General features: G+C 37.0%; 1 protein-coding gene across 2 annotated transcripts in view; it reads left to right on the forward strand.

Moving 5' to 3' along the window:
- MICU2 (mitochondrial calcium uptake 2) overlaps positions 1–1,762 on the forward strand; it is a 113,194-nt gene extending 111,432 nt beyond the window's left edge. For both annotated transcript variants that reach the window (XM_081304261.1, XM_081304262.1), the window contains 2 exons: positions 51–208; positions 1,103–1,762. In XM_081304261.1, coding sequence (XP_081160387.1) covers positions 51–208; positions 1,103–1,207 — 263 coding nt within the window. In that variant the 3' untranslated portion in view covers positions 1,208–1,762. The remainder of the gene's footprint in view (positions 1–50; positions 209–1,102) is intronic.
- Positions 1,763–18,787: the final 17,025 nt, after the last annotated feature.

The raw sequence follows: 18,787 nt of genomic DNA on the forward strand, positions 1-18,787 counted from the left end.
ACACTGTTTCACCTATTTGATGGGTTGTTTTTTTGTTTGTTTGTTTAAAGCGGAGTTTAAGAGAGCTGTAAAAGTAGCAACAGGACAAGAGCTCTCAAACAATATTTTGGACACAGTCTTCAAGATCTTTGATTTGGATGATGATGAATGCCTTAGCCATGAAGAGTTTCTTGGGGTGTTAAAAAACAGGATGCATCGAGGTTTATGGGTAACATATTTTGAGTTTTTAAAAAACTACCTGTTACATGTTACTAATATTGATAATGTTATTATCAATGGGCAAATTACAGAGTCTTAAATGGAATTTTAACCATTTATAAAGCAATTATAAGCTATAGTTGAAACACTGAAATATCTTTTTCATAAAATAAATTTCAACATTTTTCTTTGCTTTTAAAAAAATTTGAACCTAATAGATACCACTACTATTCAGAAATCATAGCCTAGGATTTGACTTTGGGCTCTATTGTCAAACAACCTCTTTAGATTCAAATCTAGCTTTATTGTTTATTAACTGCTGAATTTTGCAGAACTTAATTTTCTGAGCCTCCACTCATATTTCTCATCTGTCTAATGAGAATACTGATAAAATCTACCAGAAAGAATTATTAGAATTGAGTGTAAAATACTTAGCACCACAACTGAGACACATGAAGTAAATATTAGCTATTATAATTATTCACTCATCTTCACCTATTGGTCTATAAAATAAACTTGGAATTTATTTAGATTAGTATCTGCTGGAAGCACTCATGAAAGATATCTGCAAAGGTTTCCAAAACTAGGTTCCAAAGAGAATCTACATGGTACATAGGGAGGTAGTTAGGCTGGAAGAAAGAGGATAATAGAATATACAGTGTCCAAGTTCTTGCAGATAAGGCTATTCATTTACAACTTAGAAAAGCAAGCTCAGTTTTCTTCAACAAACATAGTTTGTGGAAAATTAGTAAATTTGATTTTCATTAGTAAGTTTTACAATATAATTCACCTTCAGTTTTTCTAGGGAGGAGTGTGGGAAGGAAATAAGCAAAACCATAAAGCTCACATGAAATAATGTTTATCCTTGAAGAAAATGACTGTATATTTTACTGTTGGTCAACAGGTGCCACAACAACAGAGTATACAAGAATACTGGAAATGTGTGAAAAAAGAAAGCATTAGAGGAGTAAAAGAAGCCTGGAAACAAGCTGGAAAAGGCCTTTTTTAAATTAAAAATAAGGCAATTATATTACTCCAAATGTCAAAATTTGATATTTTTTTTAAATACTTGCTGCTCTTCCTTTTAAATCTTCACTGATTTCCTTTGTAATATAGAGATGCCATATATTTGCTTTCTAAATCAATAATTTCTTGATACATTTTCTGAAAAGAACTTTTTAGAAAGGAAAATATTGTTTTACAAAATCAGATATTGGATTCTGTCCAAAGACCTAATTCCAAGTAACATTTAGTGCTTTGGGAAGATGGAAAAGCTTACTTCTTCACTGATTCTTTAGACACAAAAGCATGATACGCTTTCTGGAAGAGTCGATAAGTGCTTATGGGGAAAAAGTACTTGATTCACAAGACCAGTGTTGATTTCAGAAGTTGTGATGTTCCTAATAGGGTAAATGAAGTTAAAACTTGAGACTTTTCTCATTTGTATCATATCTTATGTCTGTTTTATTTCAGTTAGCTGTACATTTGGTGTCTTTAAAATAACATGTAAAAAATGTTTGTATCTTGTATCTGGAAGCAGAATAAAATATTCACACATACAAAATATGCAGATGCTTTTTATTTTACATATATTTTAATACCACATTTTAAAAATGTAAATACTTTAATTCCTTGCCACTTTCGCTAGTTTATGTTCTTAAAAACTAGTGTAGGGTTGGGGGTGTAGCTCAGCAGTAGAGCACTTTCCTGGCATGCTGGAGGCCCTGAGTTTGATCTCTAGCACTGGGAGGAAAAAATTAAAAAGTGTGGTTGGGGAGAATTTTGATCACAAGATCAGGATATCATGAAATATACTGGGTTGTGGGAAATGTTTAAAGTGATACTAGAAATTAATGGGCATTAAAGCAAATATAAAATTGTGTAAAATGGTTACTTTAAAAATAAATGATCAATAAAATTTACTAAAAAAAATATGCTTCTTGCGGCTAGGGTTGTGGCTCAGCAGTAGAGCACTTACCTATGGAGGTGCTAGATTTGATCCTCAACACCACGTAAAAATAAGTAAATAAAATAAATAAATGTATTTAAAACCAGTTTTACCTCTAGAGAACTGCTCATTCCAGGGCCATGCCGGATCTGTAACGTCTTTTGTGAATTAAACAACTAAGCAACTTAGCACATGTCTCAATAAAAAATAAAGGGTTGGGGTTGGGGCTCAATGGTAGAGCACTTGCCTAGCATGTGTCAGGCACTGGAGTTGATCCTCAGCACCACAGAAAAATAAATAAAATAAAGATATTGTGTCCCATCTTCAACTAAAAATATTTTAAAAAATAAAGGCTGAGATGTGGCTCAGTAGTTAAGGCATCCCTGGGTTAAATCCCCAGTACCAAAAAAAAAAAAAAAAAAAAAAGGAGGGCTCATGAAAAAACAGGGAGTCAAATGAACAAAGCCAACTTGAAGGACCTTCCCAGCCAAATCTGGTACTGTTTGAGCATCAAAATAATTTAACGTCAGCCAGGCTCAGTGGAGCATGCCTATAATCCCAGCAGCTTGGGAGGCCAAGACAGGAGGATCACAAGTTCAAAGCCAGCCTCAGCAAGGGCAAGACACTAAGGAATTCAGTGAGACCCTGTCTCTAAATAAAATACAAAAAAGGGACTTAGGATGTGGCTCAGTGGTCGAGTGCCCCTGAGTTGAATCCCTGTACCAAAAATAAAAATTAATGCCAGTAATAGATTATAAGAATATCTGTCTGTATGACACTATCACACTGTTTTGATTATTGCAGTTTTCAGGGAAGTAGTGATATCAGAAAGTATAAGTCTCCAACTTTACAATTAGGCCTCCAACAATTTGCAATTAGAGCAAATTGATGTTTCTTTTTTTAATTTTTTTTTTAGTTGTTTATGGACCTTTTATTTTATATACAGTGCTGAGCATCAAACTCAGTGCCTCACTCATGCTAGGCAAGTGCTCTACCACTGAGCCACAACCCCAGCCCAATGTTTCATATATATATATAAAATATTTTTTTAATTTTAGTTGTAGGTGGACACTTTATTTATGTGGTGCTGAGGATTGAACACAGTGCCTCACATAAATTAGGCAAGAGCTCTATCACTGAGCCACAAATTGATGTTTCTTTTTTTGGGGGGGGTTGGGGGTACCAGAGATTGAACTCGGTGGCATTCAACCACTGAGCCACATCCCCAGCTCAATTTTGTATTAAGAGACAGGTCTCACTGAGTTGCTTAGGGCCTTGCCCTTGCTGAGGCTGGCTTTGAACTCGCGATCCTCCTGTCTCAGCCTCCCAATTGGCTGGGATTACAGGCATGCACCATCACGCCCAGCTTGATGTTTCTTTTTTTTTTAGTTATAGGTGGACCCAATATATATTATTTTTTTTAATATTTATTTATTTATGTATCTTTAGTTTTAGGTGGATACATTAGTTTGTTGTTGTTTTTAACATGGTGCCGAGGATCAAACCCAGTGCCTCATGCATGCTAGGCGAGCACTCTACCACTGAGCCACCATCCCAGCCCCTATATTTTATTTTTTATGTGGTGCTGAGGATTGAACCCGGGGCCTCATGCATGCCAGGTGAGTGCTCTACCTCTGAGCCACAACCCCAGCCCTTGATGTTTCTTAATCTGCAAAAGTTTTTTGTAATAATAGGATAAAAGCTCTTGGCCATTTGTCAGCCTAAAACATTATGCTGTAAAGGAAGAGTTTTCTCAATTATGCAGATTAACATATTTCAAGGGCTTAGCCTTTAACATCTGTAAGGGATGTTTCTCTTGCCCCATTAATTGATTGACTGATTTTCACTGTAAGCTCATATTCTTATGACCCAACAATTCCACTCCTAGGGACTCAAGTACTTGATGCCAGTGTTCATTGTATCATGCAACTAAAAAAGTGGAAAAACAAAATGTGCTATACACATACAATGGTATACTGATAGTCCATAAAAATGAATGAGGTTCTGTTACACATTATTAGATGAACCTTGAGAAGTAAAATAAGTCAGACACAAAAGGACTAATAATGTATGTTTCCACTTATGTAGGTACCTAGGATACATAAATTCCTGAGACAAAATAGATTCTGCCAAGTTGGCAGGGTGGAGAATTATTGCTTAATGTTTAAATAATTTTGGTTTCGATTGATGGAAATATTCAGAAACAGGAGTTGATGATAGATGCCCAACATGATGAATACAATTTCACTGTGTAATACATTTAAAAATGTGAAAATGGCAAATATTATGTCAATTATACTACAATTTTAAAAAATTAATAATGTAGTAAACCAAACCCACTCAATTATACACTTGAAATGAGTGAACTATACTGTATATGAAATACATCTCAACATAGATAAAAATTAACCAGTAGATGATTAAAATACAAAGTTTTTAGAAACATCAAAAGCCAACAAAAGGTTAATATCTGAATTAACATTTCTCAGCCTAATGACACCCAATATCTTCCCCACAACTATTTTTAACAAAAGCTTTGTATTCTTGTATTAGTCAACTTTCTGTTACTATAACAAATAACTAAGATAATTAGTTCATAAAAAGAAAAGGGTTATTTTGGCTCACAGTTTTTAGGTTCCAGTCTAAGATCAGGCAAACTCATTGTTTTTAGGCCTTTGGGGGATGGTAATGATGGGGAGGGCATCAGGGAGAAAAACTGCTCACCTCTTCACCAGAAAGAGAAAGGGAGGAAAAGGTAAAGACCAGGGTCCCACAATGCCCTTTTTTTTTTTTAATCTTAAAACACTTCATTGACAATACATTTATTTTTGGATACTTATTTTGGTCTTAATTTACCAAAATGGTGGTACCACAATGCCCTCTGAAGGCACACCCCAATGACCTAAAAGGCCTCCCACTAAGCACCACCTCTTAAAGGTTCCACCACCACTTAATAACACCAAGGTGAGGACTAGCCCTGGATCATGGATCATTAGGGCACACTTAAGATCCAAATTACAGAAGTCCTTTTTACTATTCTGAAGTAAGACTCCATAGGTAAAATAAACTTCCTCTGCATTTATTTTTTTAAGATAAAACATGAACATATAATTTTTAAAGGAATTTGTATTGAAATAACTTGCAATCAATATGTTCTATTGCTTCTATTCTAGAAGAACCCCCAAAATAAATCCCTATATTAAAACTCTAGGGTCAGTGCCATCTAAAATCTATAACAATAAATAAGGACCTCTATAGAAAAATAGTAGGTCAGGCACAGTGGCTCATGCCTATAATCCCAGCTTCTTTGGGAGGCTGAGGTAAGAGGATCACTTGGTCCCAGGGGTTTGAGGCCAACCTGGGCAACACTATGAGACACCCTTCACCCCCATCTCAAAAAAAGAAGGGAGGGAGGAGAAGGACACAGGAGGGGAGCAAAGGGCAGGGGAGAGGAAGAAAGGAAAGAAGATAAAAGGAAAAGAGAAAGAACCAGGTTATACTATGAATTGGATCATTCACCATGGAGAGGTGAGATAGTAGACAGGAGATTAATCTGAGTGACTAATAAAAATATTTGAGCTTATTAGTAATCAGAGAAGTGTGAATTAAAACAAGATACCAGTACATGCTTATCAGATTGGCAAAAAATAAAATTCAGGTAATATCAAATATTAGTGTAGACTTGGAGAAAGAGTACCCCTTGTGTACTGCTGGCTAGAAAGCAATCTGATAATCTTTAATGAAATTAAGTATGTGTTCACCCTGTGATTCAGAAGTCTCACTCTTGGAAAGATGCCCCCAGAAAAATAAGTTCAAATCCCATGAGGTTCAAAGAAGTTCATCTCAGTATTGATTGCAGTAGAGGGAATTTGAGTAACTCAAATGTTCCTCACTAAGGAAACAGAAAATGTGATGAGTGCATGCTATGAAATACTAGGTATTGAACTGGAGAAGCATGGGTAAATATTCAAAATATAATAAGTTTGAAACAAGATTTATATAAAATAAAAGTTATGTCACAAATATAGCCATTCTTGATAATTAGAAAACATTTTGAAAATGTATACTCTACTAAAATAGAAAATATCAAAGACATCCACAGACTTCTAGAGACATATGACCTACCCAAACTGAATGAGGCGGTCATACATGCTTTAAACAGATCAATTTCAAGTAATGAAATAGAAAACACCATCAAAAGCCTACCAACCAAGAAAAGCCAAGGACCAGATGGATTCTCAGCCAAGTTCTACAAGACCTTCAAAGAAGAACTAAGTATTCCATGAAATAGAAAAGGAGGGAACACTTTCAAACTCATTCTATGAGGCTAATATCACCCTGATAGCAAAACTAGACAAAGACACATCAAGGAATGAAAACTTCAGACCAATATCCCTGATGAACATAGATGCAAGAATTCTCAATAAAATTCTGGCAAGTCACATAGATAAACATATTAAAAAGATAGTGCACCATGATCAAGTGGGATTCATCCCAGGGATGCAGGGTTGGTTCAACATATGGAAATCAATAAAAGTAATTCATCATTATTAATAGACTTAAAAACAAGAATCATATGATCATCTCAATAGATGCAGAAAAAGCATTTAACAAAATATAGCACATTTTGATGTTCAAAACACTAGAAAAACTAGGGATAGTAGGAACATACCTAAACAATGTAAAAGCTATACTTGCTAAACCCAAGGCCAGCATCATTCTAAATGGAGAAAATTTTAAAGCATTCCCATTAAAAAACTGGAACAAGTTAAGGATGTCCTCTTTCACTACACTTCTATTCAACATCATCCTTGAAACTCTAGCCAGAGCACTTAGACAAAAGAAAGAAATTAAAGGGATACAAATAGGTAAAAAAGAACTCAAACTATCACTACTTGCTGATAACATGATTCTATATCTAGAAGATCCAAAAATTTCCACCAGAAAACTTCTAGAACTAATAAATGAATTCAGCAAAGTAGCAGGATATAAAATCAACACCCAAAAATCAAACACACTCCTATACATCAGTGATGAATCCACTGAAAGGGAAATTAGGAAAACTACACAATAGCCTCAAAAATAAATAAATAAATAAATAAAATGCCTGGAAATCAATCTAAAAAAAAAAAAAAAAAAGAGGTGAAAGACCTCTACAATGAAAACTCAGAACACTAAAAAAATAAATTGAAAAAAAAAAAAAACCTCAGAAGATGGAAAGATTTCCCATGCTCCTGAATAATGGCAGAATTAATATTGTCAAAATGACCATACTACCAAAAGCATTATACAGATTTAATGCAATTCCTATTAAAATCCCAATGACATTCTTTATAGAAATATAAAAAGCAATCATGAAATTTATTTGGAAAAATAAGAGACCCAGAATAGCTGAAGCAATTCTTAGCAAGAAAAGTGAAGCAGGAGGCATCACAATACCAGATCTTAACTATACTACAGAGCTACAGTAACAAAAACAGCATGGTATCGGTGCCAAAATAGATTGGAGGACCAATGGTACAGAAAACACAGACAAACCCACATAAATACAGTTATCTCATACTAGACAAGGGTACAAAAACATTCACTGAAGAAAAGATAGCCTATTCAACAAATGGTGGTGGCAAAACTGGAAATCCATATGTAGCAAAATGAACTTATACCTCTATCTCTTACCCTGCACAAAAATCAACTCAAAGTGGATCAAAGACTTAGGCACTAGAACAGAGACCCTGCACCTAATAGAAGAAAAAATAGGCCCGAATTTTCACCACATCAGCCTAGAATCTGAATTCCTTAATAAGACTCCTAAAATGCAAGAAATAAAATCAAGAATCAATAAATAAGATGGATTAAAATTAAAAAGCTTTTTCTCAGCAAAGGAAACAATGAAGTGAGGAGAGAGCCTACAGATTCAAAGAAGTCTTTACCACATGCCCCTCCGATAAAGCATTAATCTGTATGATATATAAAGAACTCAAAAAAACTTAACAAATAAATAAATAACCTAGTCAATAAATGGGCTAAGGAACTGAACAGACACTTCACAGAAGAAGAAAAACATTTGATCAACAAATATATGAGAAAGTGTTCAACATCTCTAGCAATTAGAGAAATGCCAATCAAAACTACACAAAGATTTCATTTCACTCTTTTCAGCAGGCAATCATCAAGAATACAGGCAACAATAAATGCTGACAAGGATGTGGTGAAAAGGCACACTCATACATTGGTGGTGGGACTGCAAATTGGTGTAACCACTATGGAAAACAGTATGGAGATTCCTTAGAAAACTGGGAATGGAACCACCATTTTCCCCAGCTATCCCACTCCTTGGTTTATACCCAAAGGACTTAAAATCAGCATATTATAGTGACACAGCCACATCGACGTTTATAGCAGCTCAATTCACAATAGCTAGACCATGGAACCAATCTAGGTGTCCCTCAATAGATTAATGGATAAAGAAAATGTCATATATATACTTAATGGACTATTACTCAGCTTAGAGTAAAATTATGGCATTTGCCAGTAAATGGTTGGAGTTGGAGAATATCATGCTAAGGGAAATAAGCCAATTCCACAAAACCAAAGGCCGAATGTTTTCTCTAATATGTGGATGCTAATACACAATATGGTGGGAAGAATAGCATTACCTTCTTAGATTAGGTAGAGGGAAGTGATGGGAGGGGAGAGGAGGGGATATGGGGATAGGAAAGATAGTAGAATGAAACAGACATTATTGCTATATGTATATATGTGACTACATGACCAATATGATTCTGTAACATGTACACTCATAAAAATGAAAAATTTTATCCTATCTATGTATGATATATCAAAGTGCATAAATGCATTCTACTGTCATGTATAACTAATTAAAACAAATTAAATTTTAAAAAAAAATATAGCAATTTCTTGGGGCTGGGGTTGTGATTCAGTGGTAGAGTACTAAGCACCACATATAAATAAATGAATAAAATAAAGATCCATCAACAATATATATATATATATATATATATATATATATATATATATAGAGAGAGAGAGAGAGAGAGAGAGAGAGAGAGATATCTATTTCTTGATGTACACAGATGATTTATTCCAGGACTCCCATGAATACCAAAACTTACAGATGCTTAAATTCCTTCTATAAATTGGTATATTGTTTGCATAGAACCTATACTTATGCTCCTGTATACCTGAAATCATATCTAGATGATGCATAATATCGAATACAGTATAAGTGCTATGTAGATAGTTGTTACACTATATTGTTTAGGAAATGATGACAAGAGAGAAAGTCTGTACATGCTCAAAGCAGATGAAGTTTTTAAAAATATTTTTGATCCATAGTTGGGTAAATCCATGAATGTGAAAGCCATGGGTGTAGGGAGCCAACTATATGGACGTGTGTGGCCACCGTGGCCATCTTAGTTTTCCTGGAACCCTCAGTCTCTCTCCTGCCTTTGCCCTTGCTATTCACTTGGCCTATGTTCTGACTCTGAATCTTTGGTAGGACTTATCTTCAGTATCATTCAGGTCTGTGCTCAAAGTTATCCTTATCAAAGGGAACATCACACACCAATCAATCCTGTTACTCTCCATCCTCTTGCCCTATTTTGGTCTTCTTCATAGAACTTTATCATCACCTACCAGTTTATATTTTTACTTTTTAATTTGTCAATAATTGGTTTATTAGTCCCATGAGAGCAGGAATTTTTTTTTTTTAAATTCGCCAATTGGCCAGACCATCTGGACTGGGGTTTATAAGAACAAGACAGCTTCCTGATCCCACGTGGTAGGAGTCTGGCAGTAGTGGTGACTACTCCTTGAAGAAGGCAAAGGTGCTAAGCAGACACGCTAGGTTCTTACTCTCCAATGTGAAACACTATAGGTTAAAACTAGTTTGCAGTCTCTAGAGACAAGGAGATAAAGTTACCTTCATCAGGAGAGGCTCAGGGTGAAAGTCACAAATAAGTTTCAGGAAAACTTTCAAGAAGGTAGCTGCCTTAGAGCTAGGGATGTAGCTTAGTGATAGAATATGTGCTGAGCATGTGAGAGGCCCTGAGTTCTCTCCCTAGCACCACACACACACACACACACACACACACACACACACACACAAATGGATAGAGAAAAAATTGAATTGGGGCAACATGAATAGATATTCAAAATATAATAGTAAGTTTAAAACATGTGAAGCAAAATTTACAGCAAATATAATTGGCTGCCTGGTCACAAAAAAAAAAAAAAAAAAAAAGACACCACAAGTTGCTCCCAAAACTATATACTTAACCCTTCCTTTATCAGTACACTTGAAAGCTATTCAAAATATTTTAATTCAATTTGCATATTTTGGATTTTTTTCCTCCTCCTAGAACATATTTTGAACATTTATTATGCAGACATGATATTATGCATTTAAGACAGTTATGCATCTGTCCAAGAGTGAGACTTCTGAATAATAGGGTGAATACACACTTAATTTCATTAAAGATTGTCAGATTATTTTCTAACCAGCAGTACACAGGGATACTCTTTGTCCAAGTCTACACTAATATTTGGTATTCCCGGTTTGTTTTGTTTTATTGCCAATCCTTTTTTTTAATACCTTTATTTTATTTTTATGTGGTGCTGAGAATCGAACCCAGTGCCTCACACATGCTAGGCGAGCATGCTACCACTTGAGCCACATCCCCAGCCCCAGTTGTTGCCAATCTGATAAGCATGAACTGGTATCTTGTTTTAATTCACACTTCTCTGACCACTGTTAGACAATGTTAGATATTATGTCTAAGCAATGAGAATAGGATTTAGATGAGCGGAGAGGGGCCAGCAAGACCCTCAGCTGCCAGCCCTTTGAATCTGGGTTTTCCTTTTCTGAGCCGGCAGAGTGCCCCACATTCTTGCTGATTTGTAATGGATAAGCAGAAAGATAAGAGGAAAGGAGGAAAAGTAGCGCCCTGCAGGGGTTTTGTTTTGAGCATTTCATGCCAAAGAAATAAAGATCCACCATCAACAAATGCACGTGTTGAGCAGCTGGGTTGAATTCCAGCCAGTTTAAGGTGAGAAGTTTCCTTGCTCAAAAGGAGGCTTCCTGACCCCTGAAGAACTGGCATCACCTGTGATTTGATTAATCCCACATTTTCCCACTCTGCCTCTTAAACAGCGAATATTTAACTCTAAATTCTAACAGTTAAGTGGATTTGTGAATACATTTTCCTGATATTCCCCTGGGGAAGTACAAGGCAAACTACAAAGTCAATTTTATGCAAATAAGCACTCAGATCTATTTAAAAAAAAAAAAAAGGCAGCATAATACAGGTAAGGTAATAAGTTTTATTTAATAGAAATTGCATATCCTCAAAATCTGGGGTACAAATTGACAATAACACCACTGGGGTGTCTTAGAATTGATGAGACAAAAGGCTGAAATGCAAGGAAAAACCACAAAAGGATCTTGCAAATCACTTGGAGCCATGTTACAGTTGACTTAAAATAAAATATTAATTTATTTAATATACAAAATGTCCACAAGATGGCACTCTTGCATTTCCAAAACCTTTTTATCTTGCTTGGACCCTGAGAATGTTTAACAGAAAACCCAAGCACAGGATAAGAAAGACATACAGAAAATTACAGAATGTTTCAAATATAACACAAAAGGAAATCTGTGAGAGACTTTGGACTGAAATACCTTAGTTCAATACTTACCAGTTAGAAAAATAAGCACAAAGCTTTACCACATTTATCATTAGCAAGTGCTGTTTGGTTGTATTTGGTAAGGAAGGAACTTAACCTTTGGAATCTCTAGATAACACCTTGTTATTAGTGAGGCTGTGTCTTTAGCATTGTCAGTAGCAACTTTTTACTGAAACCTGCTTGGTCTGATGAACTCTGCTAGGTGCTAGTATTCATTCCAGGAGAGCTCTTTTTCCAAGAGAATGAAATGAGAGCAAGTATTCTGTTTATAACATCTGAATTTACATAATATTTAGGAGAAATAGTCAGTACTGGCAGAAAAAAATATTTGTAACCCCTAAAAGTAACTCCCAGAAAATAAAGACTATTAATATTATCTCCTAAAAATATGTTTTTTTTTTTTTTTTAAAGAGAGAGAGAGAGAATTTTTAATATTTATTTTTTAGTTCTCGGCGGACACAACATCTTTGTTGGTATGTGGTGCTGAGGATCGAACCCAGGCCGCACACATGCCAGACGAGCGCGCTACCGCCTGAGCCACATTCCCAGCCCCCTAAAAATATGTTAATTTCTTTATGTTTTGAAAAATGTTGTATGAGCTCTCCCCAGCTACAAATTCTGATAAACCAACCAAAGAGAATTAAAAGAATATTCATTGCAGCATCATTTCAAATAATAAAATCTGGAAACAATATGAATGTCTGTCACCATGACAATGGATAAATTGTGCTATAATTGTACTATTGTATAATTATCTAGGCAGCTGTTTAAATGGTGAATGAATAAAATAAGTTACATAATATTGCTGGTCACTAAGCTATTGTCTTTCTGCTCCAACCCTTCCCCTCCATACACAGCGCGTTTTGTGATGCAGGGACAAGGACCCTGCAATACTCTGTTCCCCTTGCCTCCTGGCAGCATGCTAGGTTCTGATCACAGAGGGCAGTAGGGAAGTTATAAGCCTAGAGAATGGAAACAGGCTCACTCTTGCTGTGTAATGTCACTGTGATTTGTGTTTATTCCCAGCTTTCATCTCTGCAACCCTTGGTACCAGTCTCTGGCTTTTTTTTTTTTTTTTGGGGGGGGGGCACTTCCAGAACCAGCTTCATTATGTTTCCTCCCTGCCACCCTGTCCCTAGGGAGACAGTACCAGCCTCTACTCCCTGAGCAGGCTGGGCTATTCCTTCAAGCTTCTGGACTTTAATACCCTCAACTTCCTTCCTTTATGCCTAGACCCTGGCAGTGGTAGTGCTTCCAGCAGTGACATTCTCCATATCATTACAGTGCCCTCTTTGATTTTTAAGTTTCCTAATATATATTTAACCAATTACTTTTATTGTTATTGCTGTTAAAATACTTAACGTGAACTCTGATACAATGACCATATGCCAGGAAATAGAAATACAAATATGTGGGATATATAGACAGACAGACACATACATACATATTAGAATATACATATATGGGGCTGGGGATATAGCTCAGTTGGTAGAGTGCTTGACTTGCATACACAAGACCCTGGGTTCTAATACCCAGCACCACACAAAAATATATATATGTATACATATATGTATATAAAGTACACATATACATGTAAATGTATATATACATCTTTTTATATTTATTTTTTAGTTGTAATTGAATGCAATATCTTTATTTTATTTATTTATTTTATGTGGTGCTGAGAATCGAACCCAGGACTCTCGCACATGCTTACCAAGTGCTCTACCGCTGAGCCACAACCCCAGCCCTATTTTTCCATGTTATCTTTGCCCTTATATATGCATACATTACACATAAAATTTAATCCTCACAGTATATGCTATGAAAAGAACACAATTATTCCCATCATATAGAGAGACTGAATCTCAGGGAGGTTAAATAAATTCTACAATATTACTAGCTAGTAAGTGATGAAGCTGGGATATGAATCCAAATCTCCTTGAGTCCACAGTCTGTATTTTTTCCCACTATGTCCTTGAAGTTGTTTAGATCTTTAATGGTTTTGATGTGGTCTGTCTCCCAAAGGTTCATGAGTTGGAATCTTGGCCCCCAATATGGCAATGTCAAGAGGTGGTAGGAGTTTTAAGAAGTGAGCCCTAATGGGAATTACTTAGGTAACTTGGGGTGCTGCCCTTGGAAAGAATTAAAGTATTTCTCCTGGGATCCTCAAACCTCAAAGTAAATTTGTCCTTAATTCTGTTCTAGGGATGGGGGTGTGGTTCAGTGATAAACACATTTTTACCTAATAATATAAATATAACATTACACTATTCTAATAATACTAGGAATAGAAGCACTATATACAAGACTGCTTCCATGATTAAAGTTATGGGAAGGTTGAGTACACTGTAGAAAAAACATGAACATCTGTAATTCCAAGTTTCTTGTCATTCATTTATTCAATTACTATTAATGCCTTTTATGTGCCTGGCAATCTGCTGGGCTCACAATGGTGAAGAAAACAGAACTAGTCCTTCCTTCAAAAAGCTTACAGTCTAAGGAAAGTTCCCGTCTTTAATTGAATAATCATACATAGGAGAAGTACTTAAGTCTATCATACAGGGATTTACCATACACAGGATATGTAACTACAACACATTGTGTTCCAAAGGCAGTCCCAACACCCAACAGCACACTCAACAGCATGTCATCTGCCCTTCTCAGTGTCTGGGATGCATGTGCACTCTGCCTTTGTTTACTGGGAACTGATCAGTTCTCAATCCAAAGTGATCTTACAAAGATGTCACAGCAATAGAGACAGTGCAGCTTTGTTCCTGAAAAACCTGCTATTCTCTGGTCATTGAACTTCTTGCCTTCCACATGATTTGTGACACCAATCAGTGTTTCCACTGGCAGCTGCTGAGCCAGACTCTCCCCATAGCCTAAATGCAGTCAATAACATGTGCCTGGACTGATCAATAAATAACTGGCCAGGAAGCTTTCTTGAGGACAGACTTCCAGAAGTGCAAAAACAATAAATCTAACCAAACCAGAAATTCAAGTAGTAATCAGAGTTGGGTATTTATGGATCCACCATGTCAACTAAATCTCTGAACTCTTTTTAGATGCCTTTCCTCTGTTCGGAAACAGATCATTAGATAACCTTGTAGCAAAAAAGGAAGGAAGGAAGGAAGGAAGGAAGGAAGGAAGGAAGGAAGGAAGGAAGGGAGGGAGGGAGGGAGGGAGGGAGGGAGGGAGGAAAGACAATGGTGCAACCAGGGTCCACTGATGGATACTAAAAGCAGTGGGTGAAATTTTACAGAGAAACAGGATTTTTGATAGTCTCAAAGTGCCTCTTCCCTAAATGCTTATTAATTAATGTAATGGTTGAACAGTCTTCTCCCTCCAGGAGGTGAAATTTAATTCCTCTGCTTTTGAGTAGAGCTTGACTTAATCACTTTTTTTTTCTAATGAAAAATGTAGAGTAAGGAAAAAATGGTAACTTCATGGCAGACACTGGACGTCCACTTCAACCCAGTGATCAAGGTTAACATTACCCATTAAAAAGTCATGTCCACATGATGTACAACCTGTCACAATATCATAAGAGAGGCACATCACCTCTGTGATTTTTCTTCTTCCAAATTTATAAGCCAATGTAGTTATGAGAAAATATCAGACAAATCCAAACTGAGGGACAGTCTACAAAATACATTTTGTTTTAAATTTTTTAAATTGTAGATGGACACAATGCCTTTATTTTATTTATTTATTTTTTTGGAGTGCTGAAGATTAAACTCAGTGCCTCACACTGAGCTCCACCACTGAGCCACAACCCCTAGCCCCCACAATGAGTACTTTTTAAATTATTTTTTTTAGGGGGGTGGGTGTTACAGGAGATTGAACTCAGGGGCACACAGTCACTACTGAGCCACATCCCCAGCCCTATTTTGTATTTTATTTAGAAGACAGGGCCTCACTGAGTTGCTTAGCAACTTGCTTTTGCTGAGGCTGACTTTGAACTCCTGTCTCCACCTCCTGAGCTGCTGGGATTATAGGCTAGTGCCCCTGCTCAGGGCCTTTAAATTACCCCCCCTCCCCTGCCCCAGGAATTGTTTCACACTCTGTTATAGTTCTTTCTTTGTAACAGTGGAAGAAAGTCTTTTTATTAAGGGAACTTTGGCTTTTGAGGGGGTTTTAAAATCTTTTTTTATTGCCAATTGACAAAATATAGTTACATATGACATACAAATAAAAGAATGAACTAATGAACATATCTATCACCTCAAATACTTATTGTTTTGGGGGTAAGAGCATTTGAAATTTATTGTCTTAGCAGTTTGAAACATACAATACACTATTATTGCTATAATCATCATGCTGTACAATAGATGGATAAAATGTATTCCTCTTGTCTAACTGAAACTTTGTACCCTTTGACCAATACTTCCCTATCCCTCTGTCCCTGACAGCCATTCCCCCTCCTATCCCAGGAAGCCACCATGCTACTCTCTGCTTCCCTGAGTTTGATCATTTTAGATTTCACATATAAATGAAAACATGCAGTATTGTCTTTCTGTACCTCTAATCAGTACTTTTCCAAAGTGTTTTTCCATACAAAACAAGGAAAGACAGAAACAACAGCCAGAGAGTGGAGGAGGCTAAAAGATCGGATGGCTAAACACAATGGGAGGTCCTGGGACAGAAAAAGACATTGGTGAGAAAAACTGGTGAAATCCTAATAAAGTCTGTAGTTTAGCTAATAGTGTACCCTCATTTATTTCTTAGATTAGATAAGCACATCATCATGCTTATATAAAATGGCTTTTGGGAAAGCTTGGTGAAGACTATAGGCATTCTCTCTACTATTTTTCTAACTTCAGTAAATCTAAAATTATTTCAAAAATAAAAAGATTAAAAAAGAAAAAAATCATAAGCTGGAACCATCTCTACTAATGCATACAGTATTTCTGCTATTTAAACAATAGGTAGTGGGGAATGTTAGTTTTACATTTGGCAGAGTCATGATCTGGAGAGGAGAGATTGGTCTACCACCAGGATTTGGACCTACCCCCTTAGAATCAGCTGTGCCAGGCTGGACTTCTTGACAGAGCCAGGTCTGAGAAGGGATGAGGAGGGGAGGAAACTTTATAGGCAGAGTGCACCGATGGAAGAGTATCCATGAGCAAGTGTATGCAGAGAGGTTCAAGGAGAAGAAAGGAAGCCATGGGGTCAAGCCTAGAGCAATTCTGGAAGGAAATTTGTGCAACAGAGGCTGGAGGTAGGGGACAGCAGAGCTGCAGAGCCTTTTGCAGTCATGTTAAACATCATTAAAATCATCCAAGTGTATAAAGCAGATTGTATTTTCTAAAGGCTCACCCCGACTATGGCATAAAACAGGAAAGAAAACAAGAACAAACAAAAAAAAACAAGCTGCCTAAGAGGAAAGATTTTGTCTCTGTTCCCCAGTACAGTGATCAGAACATGTTTGGTGTGGAGAAAATGAAGAGATGGATGAATTTGTGGAGCAGACTGTGGATGGAGGGGAGATGGACTGTGGGGTAGTGTCCATGTGCGGTGGGTGGGGGCAGCAGGCAGTAGACTCTTGAGCTAATTCAGGCAAGAGCTGCTGGCAAAATGTGAAACAAAGGAGGAAGCAAGATCTAAAACCTCTGCTTTTTTTTAAAATATATTTTTAAAATTGTAGATGGACACTATACGTTTTTTTGTTTTTATGTGGTGCTGAGGCTCAAACTCAGTGCCCCACACGTGCTAGGCAGGCGCTCTACCACTGAGCTACAGCCTCAACCCCAAGCCTCTGCTTTTTGAAAGTGCTCCCAACTCTCTTCTTTCCCCTTCATTCTGCCCCCAAACTGCTCCTGCTCCTGCTTACTCTCTCTCCTCCAAGAATATGGACTTCTACTGAGAAAGAATTTAAAATGTCACACATAAACACACAAAGTTAGTCTGGGGGAATCAAGAGGCATGAGACTGCAATCACCTAGGTCATTCTGACCTAGCAATGTAGGTTTCTACAGATTCCCTAAAGCATAAAGGTAACAAATATCCTCAGTGACAGCCTTTTCCTTATTGGTCCCCACCCGAAAGGTGCTAGGGATAGAACCCAGGGTCTTGCACACTAGGTAAGTGCTATACCACTGAGCTCTGCCCCCAGGCCCTACCACAGTTCTTACCTGGGATATATAATATAAATGACAAATCACCAATGAATGACCTGTGCTTTTTTTTTGTTGTTGTTGATGAATGCAATTTTTTTTTTTTTAAAGAGGGAAGTGGCAGAAATAGAAAGAGGTTCAAGTGTTGTGGGTGGTCTCCATATGAGAAACACCCCTCTACACAAGTGACAAATGACCTCCAGAGCCGAGTCAACCTCTCCGCTGCTAAAGGATGCTGACACTCCTTTTTTTCTTTTTTTTTTTTTTTTAAAAAGAGAGAGTGAGAGAGAGAATTTCTTTTTTTTTTTTTTTGGAAAGGGGGGGGAGAGAGAGAGAGAGAGAGAGAGAGAGAGAGAGAGAGAGAGAGAGAGAGAGAGAGAGAGAATTTATTTATTTATTTATTTTAGTTCTCGGCGGACACAACATCTTTGTTGGTATGTGGTGCTGAGGATCGAACCCGGGCCGCACGCATGCCAGGCGAGCGCGCTACCGCTTGAGCCACATCCCCAGCCCGAGAGAGAATTTCTTAATATTTATTTTTTAGTTCTCGGCGGACACAACATCTTTGTTTGTATGTGGTGCTGAGGATCAAACCTGGGCCACACGCATGCCAGACGAGCGCGCTACCGCTTGAGCCACATCCCCAGCCCGATGAATGCAATTTTAACAACCAGTTTTACTCCCTTTTTCTTAATCTTTAAAAACCTAGCCCCCAGGGCTGGGACTGTAGCTTTGTTGCAGAGCACTTGCCTAGCATGTGTGAGGCACTGGGTTCAATCCTCAGCACCACATAAAAATAAACAAATAAAATAAAGGC

Source organism: Spermophilus citellus (genome assembly GCF_964194105.1).
Source record: "Spermophilus citellus genome assembly, chromosome: 1".
Classification (NCBI taxonomy): Eukaryota; Metazoa; Chordata; class Mammalia; order Rodentia; family Sciuridae; genus Spermophilus; species Spermophilus citellus.